Source organism: Erinaceus europaeus, chromosome 12 (assembly GCF_950295315.1).
Source record: "Erinaceus europaeus chromosome 12, mEriEur2.1, whole genome shotgun sequence".
Lineage (NCBI taxonomy): Eukaryota > Metazoa > Chordata > Mammalia > Eulipotyphla > Erinaceidae > Erinaceus > Erinaceus europaeus.
The window spans coordinates 27,322,006-27,335,848 of record NC_080173.1 but is presented as its reverse complement, the minus strand read 5'-3'; the positions used below and the strand labels follow the sequence as shown (position 1 = coordinate 27,335,848).

Genomic DNA, 13,843 nt, shown 5'->3' with positions numbered 1-13,843 from the left:
CCGGTCCTTGTGCTTTGCGCCACATGCACTTAACCTGCTACACTACCACTCAACTCTGGAGGTGAGACTCTTAAGGAACAAGTCTAAGAACCTCTATCCTATTAATTGTGCATTATAAATTAAGTAATAGTTATGGTTATAGTTATATTTTCTCAGTTTACATCTTCAATAAAATAATCAAGGTATAGCTAATTGATCATTATATATCCACAATGTCAGGATATATATATATACACATACATACATACATACACACACACACACACACACACACACAAACACACACACACACACATTTATATATATAGTAATTGATAATCATTAAGAAATTTTGTGTCAGGTGACAATTTTATAATGGTCCTGGTCTTTTTACCTAGTGCCTTAGAAAGAAGTGTCCTATGAAGCTATGACACAACATACTAAATCTTAAGATGACAGCATGCCTGAGCACAGTACTCTTCTGTGGCTGATCTTAGAAATAGCAGTTCAGTCCTTTCATCAAAAATTCAACCAACGCTATGTGAATGTCTATTATGTGCTATAGTGTAGCTTTTGTCTGCTTTTCTTGGCACATTTCTAGAGAAGACTGACAAGATGATTGGCAAAAGCAAGCCATATCTGGTATATGAATGTATTTGTGAAAAGGGAATTTACTACATATAGATGAGTTTGATTTTGTATCTTCAATACCCTTTTCTAATTTAGTTTTTCTTGCTGTCTAACAAGGAGAGTGAATAGCCTCAAAATGAAAGACTAAGAACTTGTCCCTCAATTTTCTGTTTCATCTTGAGTAATAAGAAAAGGCAGTGATCAGGATGGGGGGGGGAGGGGGAACCTCTGTACAAAGTTGTGCCCTGGGCATGTCTCTTTGTTGAATTCTCCAATATCTTACTCTGCTTGTACAGGGCCTAGACAATAGGGATTAATCCAGCCGTGAATGGTGGAACAGCTTCCAACCATGGGCCTCAGTTGGTATTTTTCTTGGCTAGTCTTGCACAGCAGGATGACTTTTATTCTAAGCATGTCAGTCTATTCCCCAGACCACATGCACAGTTATATAGATATGTAGAATCTCTTACCATTTCCAATTTGCAGAACCTCTGTACCTTTTGAATGCTCAGAGTAGATAATTACATGGTCCTTATGCTGCCTAACATTTCCTAGATGCTACCTACCCATCTTGCTAAATTCCTAAACAAAACTGATAGCAGTGATCTAATATAAAATGCTTTCAGATGACAGGGAGCTTTTGACGTTTTTTTCTTCAGCCTGCACAGAACAATCACCCAAGTAGCCATCAAAGCTCAGAGATACAGTATGGCTGTGATGCATCAATTCCTATAGCTTATAGAGTGCTACAAGTACTGGGGACAGTAAGACAGCATCTTTAAACTTTACCTGAATTAAAACTGTTTAAACAATATTAATATTTTCATTTAAAAACTTAGGAAGAAATTACAATCCACAGTATCAAGTGACCTAAAAGAGATAGTGGATGCATACTTTAACTGCTTCCTCATACGATTAAGCAATCAAATCATCTGAATCCTATAGTATATTTATTAGTCATAATTCATTTTCTGACCTCCTTTCTGGTCAAACCTTTTGCTAGCAATTCTAAAAGCAGTTAATATGTTTAATCACTCCATATTAAAAATTCCAGTATAGGTAGCTATTTGGTATGGATGTTGGAACATTAAACAACAACAACAAAATGATTGTGTAGCTATATAGTAGCACTGATATTTAATCACAGGGTTGGCCACAAGAGGGCGTATAAAATCACAAAGTCTAAAACCTGTAATTCTGCCAGACACTGGTTTTACTGAGAAATTTGAAAATTAACACTAGTAAGTAGCCAGATTTCTTTCTAAAATTAACATAAAATATTCAGTAGAGGAATTGCATTCTATGTATATGTGTGTACACACAGGCACACTCACTTAAGTGAATAAACATTTAGACTATTATGAAGAGCCAAGTTCAATTGCTTGATATCTTTTTTACTTTGATTTTTTTTTTCCAGACTCTTTACTGGGCATCAGTAGAAGAATGTATTCCCAAATGGGAACAGTTTCTTTTAGGAAAATCACCATATCCCATTGTTGCCGTAAATCAAAATGAGGCCGAAAATCAAAATGAGACTGAAAGTGCCGTTCAAAAGGAAGCACAGCGATAACTTCTTCACATGCTATTGCAAAAAAAAAAAGAGAAAAAAAAACTCTGGTAAAGATGAATGCTAAAAAATATGCAGGTCCCTTCAGGAACTTTAGGAATTGTCTATATTCATTTTTGTCCTGTTGCCTCAATGACAATAGACACATATAGGCAATCTTTCTGGGATGATTCAGGCAGTCACTTAGAGACCTAATACTGTTTTAAGGTCATGAATTAGCTTCTACCAAATTCACAGGATGTGAAAAAGCTAACATTGAAAGGTGGACAGTTTACTAAATTACTTTTTTTTTTACTCATTCACAAGACCTTGTGGTCCACGAGGTGACACAGCAGTAGAATCCTGGACTTACAAGTCTGAGGTCACAGCACTGGATTTGCCAGAGTGCTGCTCTGACATGCCTACCCCACACCCCCCATAACAATTCTTAGAAGATCATTTACAAGTTATTCTCATCTAGACAGTGATTAATGATTCTTAGGTCTGGTCTTTACATTTTCTAGAATATTTTCAGTTTTGATGGGGGTTAAGATATGACACACCATCATAGCTTATTTTTTATAATTGGGAAGATGGTAACATATACTTTAGTATGCAAATATGTATCAGAAAATACACTGGGAGTTGGTGCCTTATAGATAAACAAATTTCTAAAAGAAGAATCTGGAAGAAAGAACTGAACTATAAGGCAGTTTTAACTATTCAGTTTCAGGAGAACTCAGATTTGGTTATGAAAAAGAATACTAAATTAAAGCTAGGAAGGGTTACTGGATTTTGACTTGGTTATATAAGGGCTGCCAGCCTTATGAGTGCAAATAACTCTTCTCTCATCATTTCATCTTTAAGCTTGGCCTTCCATTCCACTGTTTCTAAACAACTGTCAGTCAGAAAGCTTTGGGACACAACCCTAGACAGCTTTAAGATCCCTCAGTCAACCACTGTTTGAACACTCAAAAATTAAAATTTCTCTAATGATGGTGGCAATTCATTGCCACTCAAAGGAGTCTGTGGATTTCAACTTAACAACCTTAAATTTCAAGCTGGTTTGTGTCTTTAAGAGATGACAATAGAAAAGCTAAGAAAACACACACACACCAGAAAACCTATAGTGATATCTGCATTGTGGTGATAAGTTTCTGCAAACTCCCATCTTGGAAGTATCTTGTTGAGTGGGTGTTGGTATGGGTAACAATAACGTTGTTTTCATAATATGCACTGGCAGATTAGCACACTTCTCTACAGTGTTAACAGTTGTAATTAAGGAATAAACAGCATAGAGTGTCAGTCCGATGACAATTTCATCTATAGTGTCACAATACAAAATGTCACAAAATATTAGAACTGTTATATAACTATAAAAAGCAACAGCTTAAAAGCTGAAAGCCTTTTAAAAATGAAGACAGAGAAAGGGAGGAAGAAGAAAACTGGCATTGAGACTGGAACAATTTAAACCTTCTCAAGAATGTTCTGTCACAAAAATAAATTGATAATTTTTTTCCCTGTTACATTACAGTTTGGTTTCTAGGCATCCAGCTGATTTAGCAGGAGAATGCAGGGCTTTTTTAGCAGCTTTGAGTTGGTAAACACATTTAGATGTAGTAGAAAAGGAACATGAGGAAGGGCTTTTTTTTTTTAACATCCAATCTTTCCCAGCATATGCACATAAGAAGGTGAATGAAGCAATGTGAAACTTATTTCTCTTTAGTCAAGTGGAAAAAAAAAAGGCTAAACATTTGTTGAAATGGTAAAATATTGTGTCAAGCAAGTAGGCACATTCCAAAATGAAACAGTGGTTGATACATTAAAGTCCTCAAATACTTGAATGTACACTTCCTTCTTCTTCTTCTAGCGTTTGCCCTTCTTCCGTAGCCAGTCAACAGCGTCAGGTTGAGCCTGATGTCTGCTTGTTGCTGGCTTTGAAAGTGACTGGGATCCATGTGGATTCAGTCGGCTAGGAAGGATGGTCAGTTTCCCCAATAAATGGGTACTCACGGGATGCACCACGAGAAGGTCGATCCAATAGTATCTCACTATTGTCTTTATTTGCATTTCTCTGACAAAGACTTGGAACATTTTTTCATGTGTTTCTCAGCATTTTGGATCTCTTCTGTGGTGAATATTCTGTCCATGTCTTCTCCCCATTTTTGGATGGGGTCATTTGTTTTCTTGTTGTTGAGTTTGGCAAGTTCTTTATATATTCTGGTTATTAGCCTCTTGTCTGATGTGTGGCATGTAAAGATCTTCTCCCATTCTGTGAGGGGTCTCTTGGTTTTGGGTAGTGGTTTCTTTTCCCATAGGCTTATACTTGCCTTAGTCTTCTTCGTAATTGGATTTGTTTCATTGAAGACATCTTTAAAATTTATGTGGAAAAGAGTTCTGGCAATATTTTCCTCTAAGTATCTGATAGTTTGTGGTCTAACATCCAAGTCCTTGATCCAATTGGAATTTACTTTGGTGTTTAGTGAAATATAGTGGTTCAGTTTCATTCTTCTGCATGTTTCAACCATTATTTCCAACACCATTTGTTTCCAACACAATTTGCTTTCCCCATTTAATAAGTCTGGACACCTTTGTCAAAGATTAGATGTCCATAGGTGTGGGGGCTTACTTCTGGGCTCTCAGTTCTATTCCACTGGTCAGTATGTCTATTCATGTTCCAGTACCAAGCAGTTTTGATTACAGTTGCCCTATAATACAATTTGAGATCTGGGAGTGTGATGCCTCCAGAACTGTTCTTTCTTCTCAAGATTGTTTTGGCAATTCTAGGTCTTTTCTGGTTCCAGATAAACATTTGTAGCATTTGTTCTATTCTCCTAAAAAATGTGCTTGGGATCTTGATGGGCATAGCATTAAATTTGTAGATGGCTCTGGGCAGTATATTCATTTTAATGATGTTAATTCTTCCAACCCATGAACATGGAATATCTTTCCTCTTCTTTTGTGTCTTTTTCAATTTCCTTGAGTAGTGACTCATAATTTTCAGTATACAAGTCTTCACTTCTTTGGTTAGGTTTATTCCTAGATACTTTATTGTTTTTCTTGCTATAGTAAAAGGAACTGATTTCAGGATTTCATCTTCTTCTAACTTAGTGTTTGCATAGAGGAATGTCACTGACTTTTGAATGTTAATTTTGTAGCCTGACACCATACTGTATTGCCTGATGATTTCCAAAAGCTTCTTGCTGGGTTCTTTAGGTTTTTCTATGTATACTATCATGTCATCTGCAAATAGGGAGAGTTTGACTTCTTCTCTTCCAATCTGTACCCCTTTAGTTCCTTGCTCCTGCCTGTTTGCTATGGCAAGAACTTCCAACACTGTGCTGAATAGTAATAGTGATAGTGGGCAGCCCTGTCTAGTACCTGATCTGAGGGGAAATGCTTCCAGTTTTTCACCATTGAGTATGATGTTGGCTGTAGGCTTGCTATATATAGACTCCACTATCTTGAGGAATTTTCCATCTATTCCCATTTTTTGTAGCGTTTTGATCATAAAGGGATGTTGAATTTTGTCAAATGCTTTCTCTGCATCTATTGATATGACCATGTGGTTTTTGGTCTTGCTTTTATTGATGTGGTGGATCACGTTGATTCATTTACATATATTAAACCAACCTTGCATGCCTGGGATAAACCCCACTTGGTCATGATGAACAATCTTTTTAATATACTGCTGTATCCGGTTAGCTAGAATTTTGTTCAATATTTTAGCATCTATGTTCATCAGAGATATTGGTCTGCAGTTTTCTTTTTCGGTTGTGTCCCTGTCTGCTTTTGGTATCAGAGTGATGTTGGTTTCATAGAAGCTGGAAAGGAGTATTCCAGTGTCTTCAATCTTCTGGAAGACTTTTTAAAGTAGAAGTATTAACTCTTCCTTGAAGGTTTTGTAGAATTCCTTTGTAAAACCATCTGGTCCAGGACTTTTAATCTTGAGAAGGTTTTTGATAACTGTTTCAAATTTCGCTGGCCGTGATGGGCCTGTTCATATTATCTAGTTCCTCTTTATTTAATTTTGGAAGTTTGTAGGTATCTAGGAAATTGTCCATTTCTTCCAGGTTCTCTAGCTTGGTGGCATAGAAGCCACCATAATGTTCATAGAAGCCTCGCATGGTATGCTGAATTTCTGAGTTGTCTGTTGTGATAGCTCTTCTTTCATTTACAATCTGATTTATTTGGGTCTTCTCTCTTTTTTGTTTTGTGAGTCTGGCTAAAGATTTGTCGATTTTGTTCACTCTTTCGAAGAACCAACATTTACTTTTGTTGATCTTTTATATGGTTTTCTTATTTTCAACATTTTTGATTTCTGCCCTAACTTTAGTTATTTCTGTCCTTCTGGTTGCTTTAGGATTCCTTTCTTCTAGGTCTTTCAGGTGTGCAATCAGGTTTTTAGAGTGTTCTGATATATGGCATATTTATGGTGGTATGACATTTTATAGGAGACCTTTCAGAACTTCTTTCAGGGCAGGCTTGGTGATAACTGATTCTTTCAACTGTTGCTTGTCTGAGAAGGTTTTTAATGCCTCCATCTAGTCTGAATGACAGTCTAGCAGGATACAGCAGTCTTGGCCCCCCAGCCCCAATTCAGGGCCTTTACCATAGGCTGCATTGGATTAACTATTGTTCATGAAAACTATGAATTCATGTTTTCTTAAAATAATACAGTTTTCCAAATAAAGGTGGTTTCAAGAATTTGTTTCCATAGCCTGTCTTGGAATATTGCAAATGCAAAAATATTCACAGTTCATTTTCTGCTGAAATACTTCTAGTATATGAAATTATTAAACTATAAAATGCTAAATATCAGAAGGAACTGCAATTTTTCTCAAACTGAAAAATAATTTTTCCTAAGTACTACAAAAAATCCAAGTATTATGGAAGTCAGACATCTAGACTTTCACTTGCTTAGGGAGCAGTGTGAATGGGAGTGAAGTCAAACAGTTTATTATGTAAAAGGTGTTTTAACATGTCAGCTAAAACCCTAATGAGAATAACATTTAATTTTCTTTACAACTCTTGTCTGCTCAACTTTACCCTCATTTCTTTTATCATCATCATTATTCCTATTTCTTTACTGGGGGGTTAATGGTTTACAGTCGACAATAATATATGTGTGTGTGTGTGTGTGTGTGTGTGTATAATAGTTTGTACATGCATAACATTTCCCAGTTTTCCACATAACAATACAACCCCCACTGTCCTCCCATATCTGAATATATATGCATATATGATCCTTATTAATTTGTTGGATAGAGACCTTACCCTCATTTCTGTAAAAGGATGGCTGTATATTCCAAATTAAAATCAAACTTATTTCATCACCTCTGAAATAACTCAAAATAGGTGGGAGGGTGGCAGTCATAAGAAGGGTTATGCGAGAGGGGCTTGCAATCACCAATATTTATTAAAGAAGATATTAAATTTTAATCCTATTTCAAAGTAGGTTTTATGTGCAAGTTTTAATTCACAAGGCCATGAGTCTGACTTATCTACAAAACGTATTCTTCTCTTTCCTTTGTCTACTCAGTTTTTTTACTCTAAGTCAATTAATTCACATCTTTTCGTTTTATCTTTTAAAAGAAAGTCTTTTATCTGAGACAAAGTTTTAAATATCTCTAAAGAGTTTTCCCCCTTTTCAAGAATTGCCCAAACATAATAGCTACATGGCTTAAAAGATTCCTCATTTCAATAGTCTATCTTGACCTCTTCCACTTTAATTGGGATACTAAGATATCTTTTTTTTTTAAGAGCTGCTAAGCAAAACCTACTCTTCAGAGAAGGCAACAACCAGGTGGTGTGTTCAAACAGAAAAGAAAACATGGAAAAGACGAGGAAATGACTCAGAGAAATCATCAGACTGCAACAAGCAGTAGTCTCTATTGTTGTTTATTTTCTAATTTAGAAGTTCATTTGTCTGTATAGAAAATTTAATTCCCTGTAGTTAATAAAAAAATGCTTAAGAGTTTTCTGAGACAAACATAATGACATGTCAAACTTCAGTAATAAAAGAGAGGGCTGATTTGTGGATCTGACTACCATTGTAAGGCCCCTTTGTAACTGGAACTGAGATTATAAACCCTTACTAGAAATCAAGAAAGGAGAAGTGACACAACACAGATAGAAGATAAAATTTACTTCTTGACATCTCTTACCTCTAGGGTCAAATTTCCTTTCTTACAAGATAAAAGACTAGACCACTATATTGTAGTAATGTTTATAAAGTCTTTGCCATTAAAAAAAACAACAACAAAATAATTTGTTTATCAAAGACAGAAAGAATCTTTGCAAAAGCAATAGCTAGATTGACCACTGTATCAATCGGTAAAGATTGCACTGAGAAGAAAGAAATGTTTGCATTTAGGTACAGTACACAATAAAATACTATCTTAGAATGTGGTGATCTTTTTATGATAATTTGCCATTCATCTTCCACTGTTAAGAGGACTTAACTATTTCTAAGTCTAGGCACTCAATATAGAGGTTTTTTTTTTCTGCTGTCTTAAACAGCACCATTTTGGATAAAAAATAGATTAGAAGACAAAATTCCATTTACATATTTTGTCTGATCTACCTTATTTGCTTATATCCAATAACCACTTATTTTTCACACCTTACTTCCAAATATGTATGAAGTCATAATCATTAACATGCCCTTGTACTAGAATCCTCTACTCAAAAAAAAAAGTATAAGCATGCACACAAAAGTCAAAAATAGTATTTTTGAAAGTGGTATTTTGGTAAAGGGAAGTACTTTAGCAGCATTCATACATTTGACAAATCTAAGTACACCAAGAATACAGCAATAAACAAAATGGCCAAAAGAAATCTGTGTCTTGTGGTCCGGGAGCTGGTTCTTTCTCTCTCTGTCTAGCATTCTTCATGAGTAAATAAAGATTTTAAAAAAGAAATCCTTGTCTTTATGGACATTACATTCTGGAGGTTTGACAGTGGAGGAAGGCACAGAGAATCTAAACTATTAGTAGACAGTAAGTGCTGTATGGTAGATTAGCTGGTGATAAGGTCTAGTATAATAAGTATTCCAGAAAACAAAACAGGTTGTTGCTGTTTTTATTTTTTTTTCCCAGAGCACTGCTCAGCTTTGGTTTATGGTAGTGCAAGGGATTAAACCTGGGACTTTAAGAGACTCACACATGATAATCTTTTTGCTCATCCTGTCTTCCCCAGCCAGATTAGTTTCTCAGCACGTTGTATTTTCTAGAACCGAAAGACCTTTTTCCCAACTGAAAGATCTTAAGTTGGGATTTTTCAATGAAGCAAATGTTTCCACTAATTTGGGAAAGTGTATAAACTTAATGGATAAGTCTATGATAAAGAATGCAAAAAGGGGGAAAAAAAGTCTTCACTACTTCAATAGCTACCTGTACATCAGTATTCATGGCAGCATGATTCACAATCGTCAAAAGGTAGAAACAACCTAAATGTGTGCTGAGAATTTAATGAACATAATTTGCTATACAAAAGAAACTTGGATATACTTACATCAAATGAAACAGACTTTAAGCCGAAAAAGGTAACAAGTGACAAAGCCATTATACAATAGTAACGGGGACAATACATTGTGATGATGCAGCAATCATATCTCCAACATCAGAGTGCCGAAATATATTATGCTAATTGTAATATATCGGAAAGGTAGAATAAATAATATAACAGTAGGAGTAGGAATACTTCAATACCCCCATTTGCAGCAAAAGAGGACCTGAACCAAAAAATCAACAAGGAAGCATACATACATGAAACACACACTAGACCAAAGGAACCTAACAGGCCTTATAACACCTTCCTTCCAAAAGCAGGATACCCCTTTTTTTCTCAAAAGTATGTGCAGTATTCTCCAGGATAGATCATAGTATAGGCCACGAAAAAAGTTTCAAGAAATTTAAAATTATTGAAATTAAACCAAGTATTTTTATTTATTTATTTCCTCCAGGATTATTGCTGGGGCTCAGTGCCTGCATTATGAATCCACTGCTCCTGGAGGCTGTTTTTCCCCTTTTGTTGCCCTTGTTGTTGTCATTATTATTGTTGTCATTGCTGTTGTTGTTGTTGTACAGAGAGAAATGGAGGGGGGGGAAGACGGGGGGGAGAGAGGTAGACATCTGCAGACCTGCTTCACTGCCTGTGAAGGGACCCCCCCTCCCTGCAGGTGGAGAGCTGGGGGCTCGAACCAGGATCCTTACGCGGGTCCTTGCCTTTTGTGCCATGTACACTTAACCCACTGCGCTCCCTACACCAAGTATTTTTTGCAACCATAATGGAACAAAACTCAAACTAAACAAGAGGCTAGTGGCAAAAACTTAAAAACATGTATTACTGAACAGCCAGTGAATTGAAGAAGTCAAGGGGAAAATAAAAATCTCTTGAAACAAATGAAAATGGGAGCACAAATAAATGCCTATGAGAGGCCTAGCAGGTGGCGTAGTGGATAAAGAGCTGCGCTTTCAAACATGAGGTCCCTAGATCAATATCAGGCAGTGCACATACAAGAGTGATGTTTAGCTCTCTTATTCCTCCTATCTCTCACACTAATAACTAAAATCTTTTTTTAAGTCTATGAAATGCTGTGAAATCAGCTCTTAGAATTTACAACAGGGGATCGGACGGTAGCACAGCAGGTTAAGCACACATGGCGCGAAGCACAAGGACTGGCATAAGGATCCCAGTTCGAGCCTGGCTCCCCACCTGCAGGGGGTCGATTCACAGGTGGTGAAGCAGATCTGCAGGTGTCTGTCTCACCCCCTTCTGTCTTCCTGTCCTCTCTCGACTTCTCTCTGTCCTATCCAACAACAATAACATTAACAACAACAACAATAAACAACAAGGGCAACAAAAGGGGGAAAAATATCCTCCAGGAACAGTGGATTTGTGGTTCAGGTACCAAGCCCCAGCAATAACCCTAGGAGCAAAAAAAAAGAAAAGAAAGGAAAAGAAAAGAGAAAAAAGAATTTACAACATACATTAAGGAAACAGGAGTCTCAAATAATAACCTAAGCTTACACCTCAAGGAGTTCAAAAATAAAGTCCAAAATTAGCAGAAGGAATAAAATAAGGATAAAAAAAAATAAATGAAACAGAGACCAGAAAAGTAATAGAAAAGAGCAACAAACATAAGAGCAATGAATGAAAAAAAGCTCCGTGTTGCTTTGCTTTAATGCTTTTGTTTGCTTGTTTGGTGCTGTCAGTTGAACCTAGGACCTCAACAGACAAAAAAGCATGTGCTTGACCACTGAACGATATCTTTTACTAAAGGAATTTTGTTCTGTTGTGGTCTGGGCTTCATTGTTCTGGGCCAACTTTTTCAGATAGAAAGAGACGCAGGTGGAGAGAGGGAAAGACACCATAGCACTAAAGCTTTCCCCAAAGCAGGCACTTTCCCAGGTGGCTATCTATCTTTATTCAAAGATAAAACTGGCAAACCTTTAGCTAGACTATGAACAAATGACTCAAGTCATAAATGAAAGGGGAGACATTACAGTGGATACTACAGAAATTCATAGGATCATCAGAGACTACCGTGAACAATTACATGCCCCTTAACACATAAAAAGTTCAGCACTGGGGGTGGGGCAGTGGCGCACCCAGTTAAGCACATGTAGTACGAAGTGCAAGGACCTGCCCAACAATCCAGGTTGGAGTCCCTGCTCCCCACCTGCAGCAGAGAAGCTTCATTAGTGCTGAAGTAGGTCTACAGGTGTCTTTCTCTCTCCCTCTCTATCTCCCCCTCTTCTCTCAATTTCTCTATACTATACTATCCAATAACAACAACTAAATGGCTGCCAAGAGCAGTGGATTTGTATGTAGTGTAGTGTATGAACCCCAGAGATAACCTTAGAGGCAAAAATAAGGAAATATAAAAATAAAATAAATTCAGTACCAGGGGCTGGGTGATGGTGTACCTGGTTGAGCACACGTTATAATGCGTAATAACCTGGTTCAAGCCACTGGTCCCCACCTGCAAGGGGAAAGCTTTGCAAGTGGTGAAGCAGTTCTCCAGGTGTCTCTCTGTCTCCCCCTTTCCCTCATGATTTCTGGCTGTCTCTATCCACTGAATAAAGATAGATAGATAGTAGATAGATAGATAAAGTTCAGCATCAGATGACTTCACTGGTGAATTCTATCACACATCTAAAAGAATGAACACCAAAGGGAGTTGGGTGGGTTAAGCAGTGGGTTGGTTAAGCGCAGGTGGTGCAAAGCGCAAGGACTGGCTTAAGGATCCAGGTTCGAGCTGCTACTCCCCACCTGCAGGGAAGTCGCTTCACAGGTGGTGAAGCAGGACTGCAGGTGTCTGTCTTTCTCTCCCTGTCTTCCCCTCTTCTCTCCATTTCTTTCTGTCCTATCCAACAATAATAACTACAACAATAAAAAGGGCAACAAAACGGAATAAATATTTTTAAAAAAGGAATGAACATCAAATCCTTTCAAACCCTTCCAAAAAATTAAAAGGGAGGAAACACTTCTTAAGTCATTTTCTTTTATATTTTATTTTTAAATATTTATTTTTATTTATTTTAACCAGAGCACTTTTCAACTCTGTCTTATGGCAGTGTGGGGGACTGAACCTGGGGCTTCTATCTCCCTAGCTTGTGTGTTTTTTATCAAATATTTGAGGACTACGATATTTTGTTTTTCTTTTTCAGATTAAATTACTGATCTGGTATCCCAGCTGTGTCATCAGTTGCTACTCAAGTTGCCTCTGTCAATTGAAACAGATCCACATTAGTTTTAATGGCAGTTTGAGCAAAAGACTATTGTTTGTGTACCAAAAGCTATATTTATTGTAACCATTAATCCCCCTAATAAAAACAAGTTGTGAGATATATACTCCATGGAATTCTACTCTGCAGTCAAGAAAGATGATCTTGTGTTCTTTGAGACAAAACAGATCGAACTAGAGGTGATTATGCTTGGTGAAATCAGTAAAGAGATGAAAGACAACTACCAGATGGTTTCACTCTTAATCTGGAATCTAGAGAACTGCTGCACGAAATTTAAAAAAAAGGGGGGGAGGTCAGGCGGTAGGGCAGTGAGTTCAGCGTACACAGTACCAAGCAAGGACTGGCACAAGGACCCGGGTTCAAGCCCCCGGATCCCCATCTGCAGGGGTGGTTCCTTCACAAGTGGTGAAGCAGATCTGCAGATGTCTAGCTTTCTCTTCCCCTCCTTTCTCAATTTCTCTCTGTCCTATCCAGCAATAACAATAAGGACCGGCATAAGGATCAAGCCCCCAGCTCCCCCACACCTGCAAGGAGAGTCGTTTCACAGGTGGCGAAGCAGGTCTGCAAGTGTCTATCTTTCTCTCCCCGTCTCCCTCTTCTCTCGATTTCTCTCTGTCCTATCCAACGACAGCAACAAAGACAACAAAATGGAAAAAAAGTAGCCTCCAGGAGCAGTGGATTCCTAGTGCAGGCACCAAGCCCCAACAATAACCTTGGAGGCAAAAAAAAAAAAAAAAAAAAAAACTTGCTTGATAATAAGTTTGTATTGATCTCGTATATTGAATATACTTTTAATATAATGGGTCAAATAATTTCACTTCTTTTTCCTTTTTCTAAATACTAGTAAATGAAATTTTACACAAGACTTGCCTTATGTTTTACATCATTAAACTAAGCTATTCCTTAAAGCCTTTCAATTCTCTGAATCAGTCAC

The 13,843-nt window shown here is 37.2% G+C and overlaps 1 protein-coding gene across 9 annotated transcripts in view; it reads left to right on the top strand.

Moving 5' to 3' along the window:
* Positions 1-13,009, top strand: part of CEP15 (centrosomal protein 15) — a 163,683-nt gene extending 150,674 nt beyond the window's left edge. For 8 of the 9 annotated variants that reach the window (XM_060202997.1, XM_007529165.3, XM_060202995.1 and 5 more), the window contains one exon: positions 2,027-2,336. In XM_060202997.1, coding sequence (XP_060058980.1) covers positions 2,027-2,179 — 153 coding nt within the window. In that variant the 3' untranslated portion in view covers positions 2,180-2,336. Of the gene's footprint in view, positions 1-2,026; positions 2,337-12,831 lie in introns of those variants that run through there. The other variant, XM_060202998.1, reaches the window with a different exon arrangement.
* Positions 13,010-13,843: the final 834 nt, after the last annotated feature.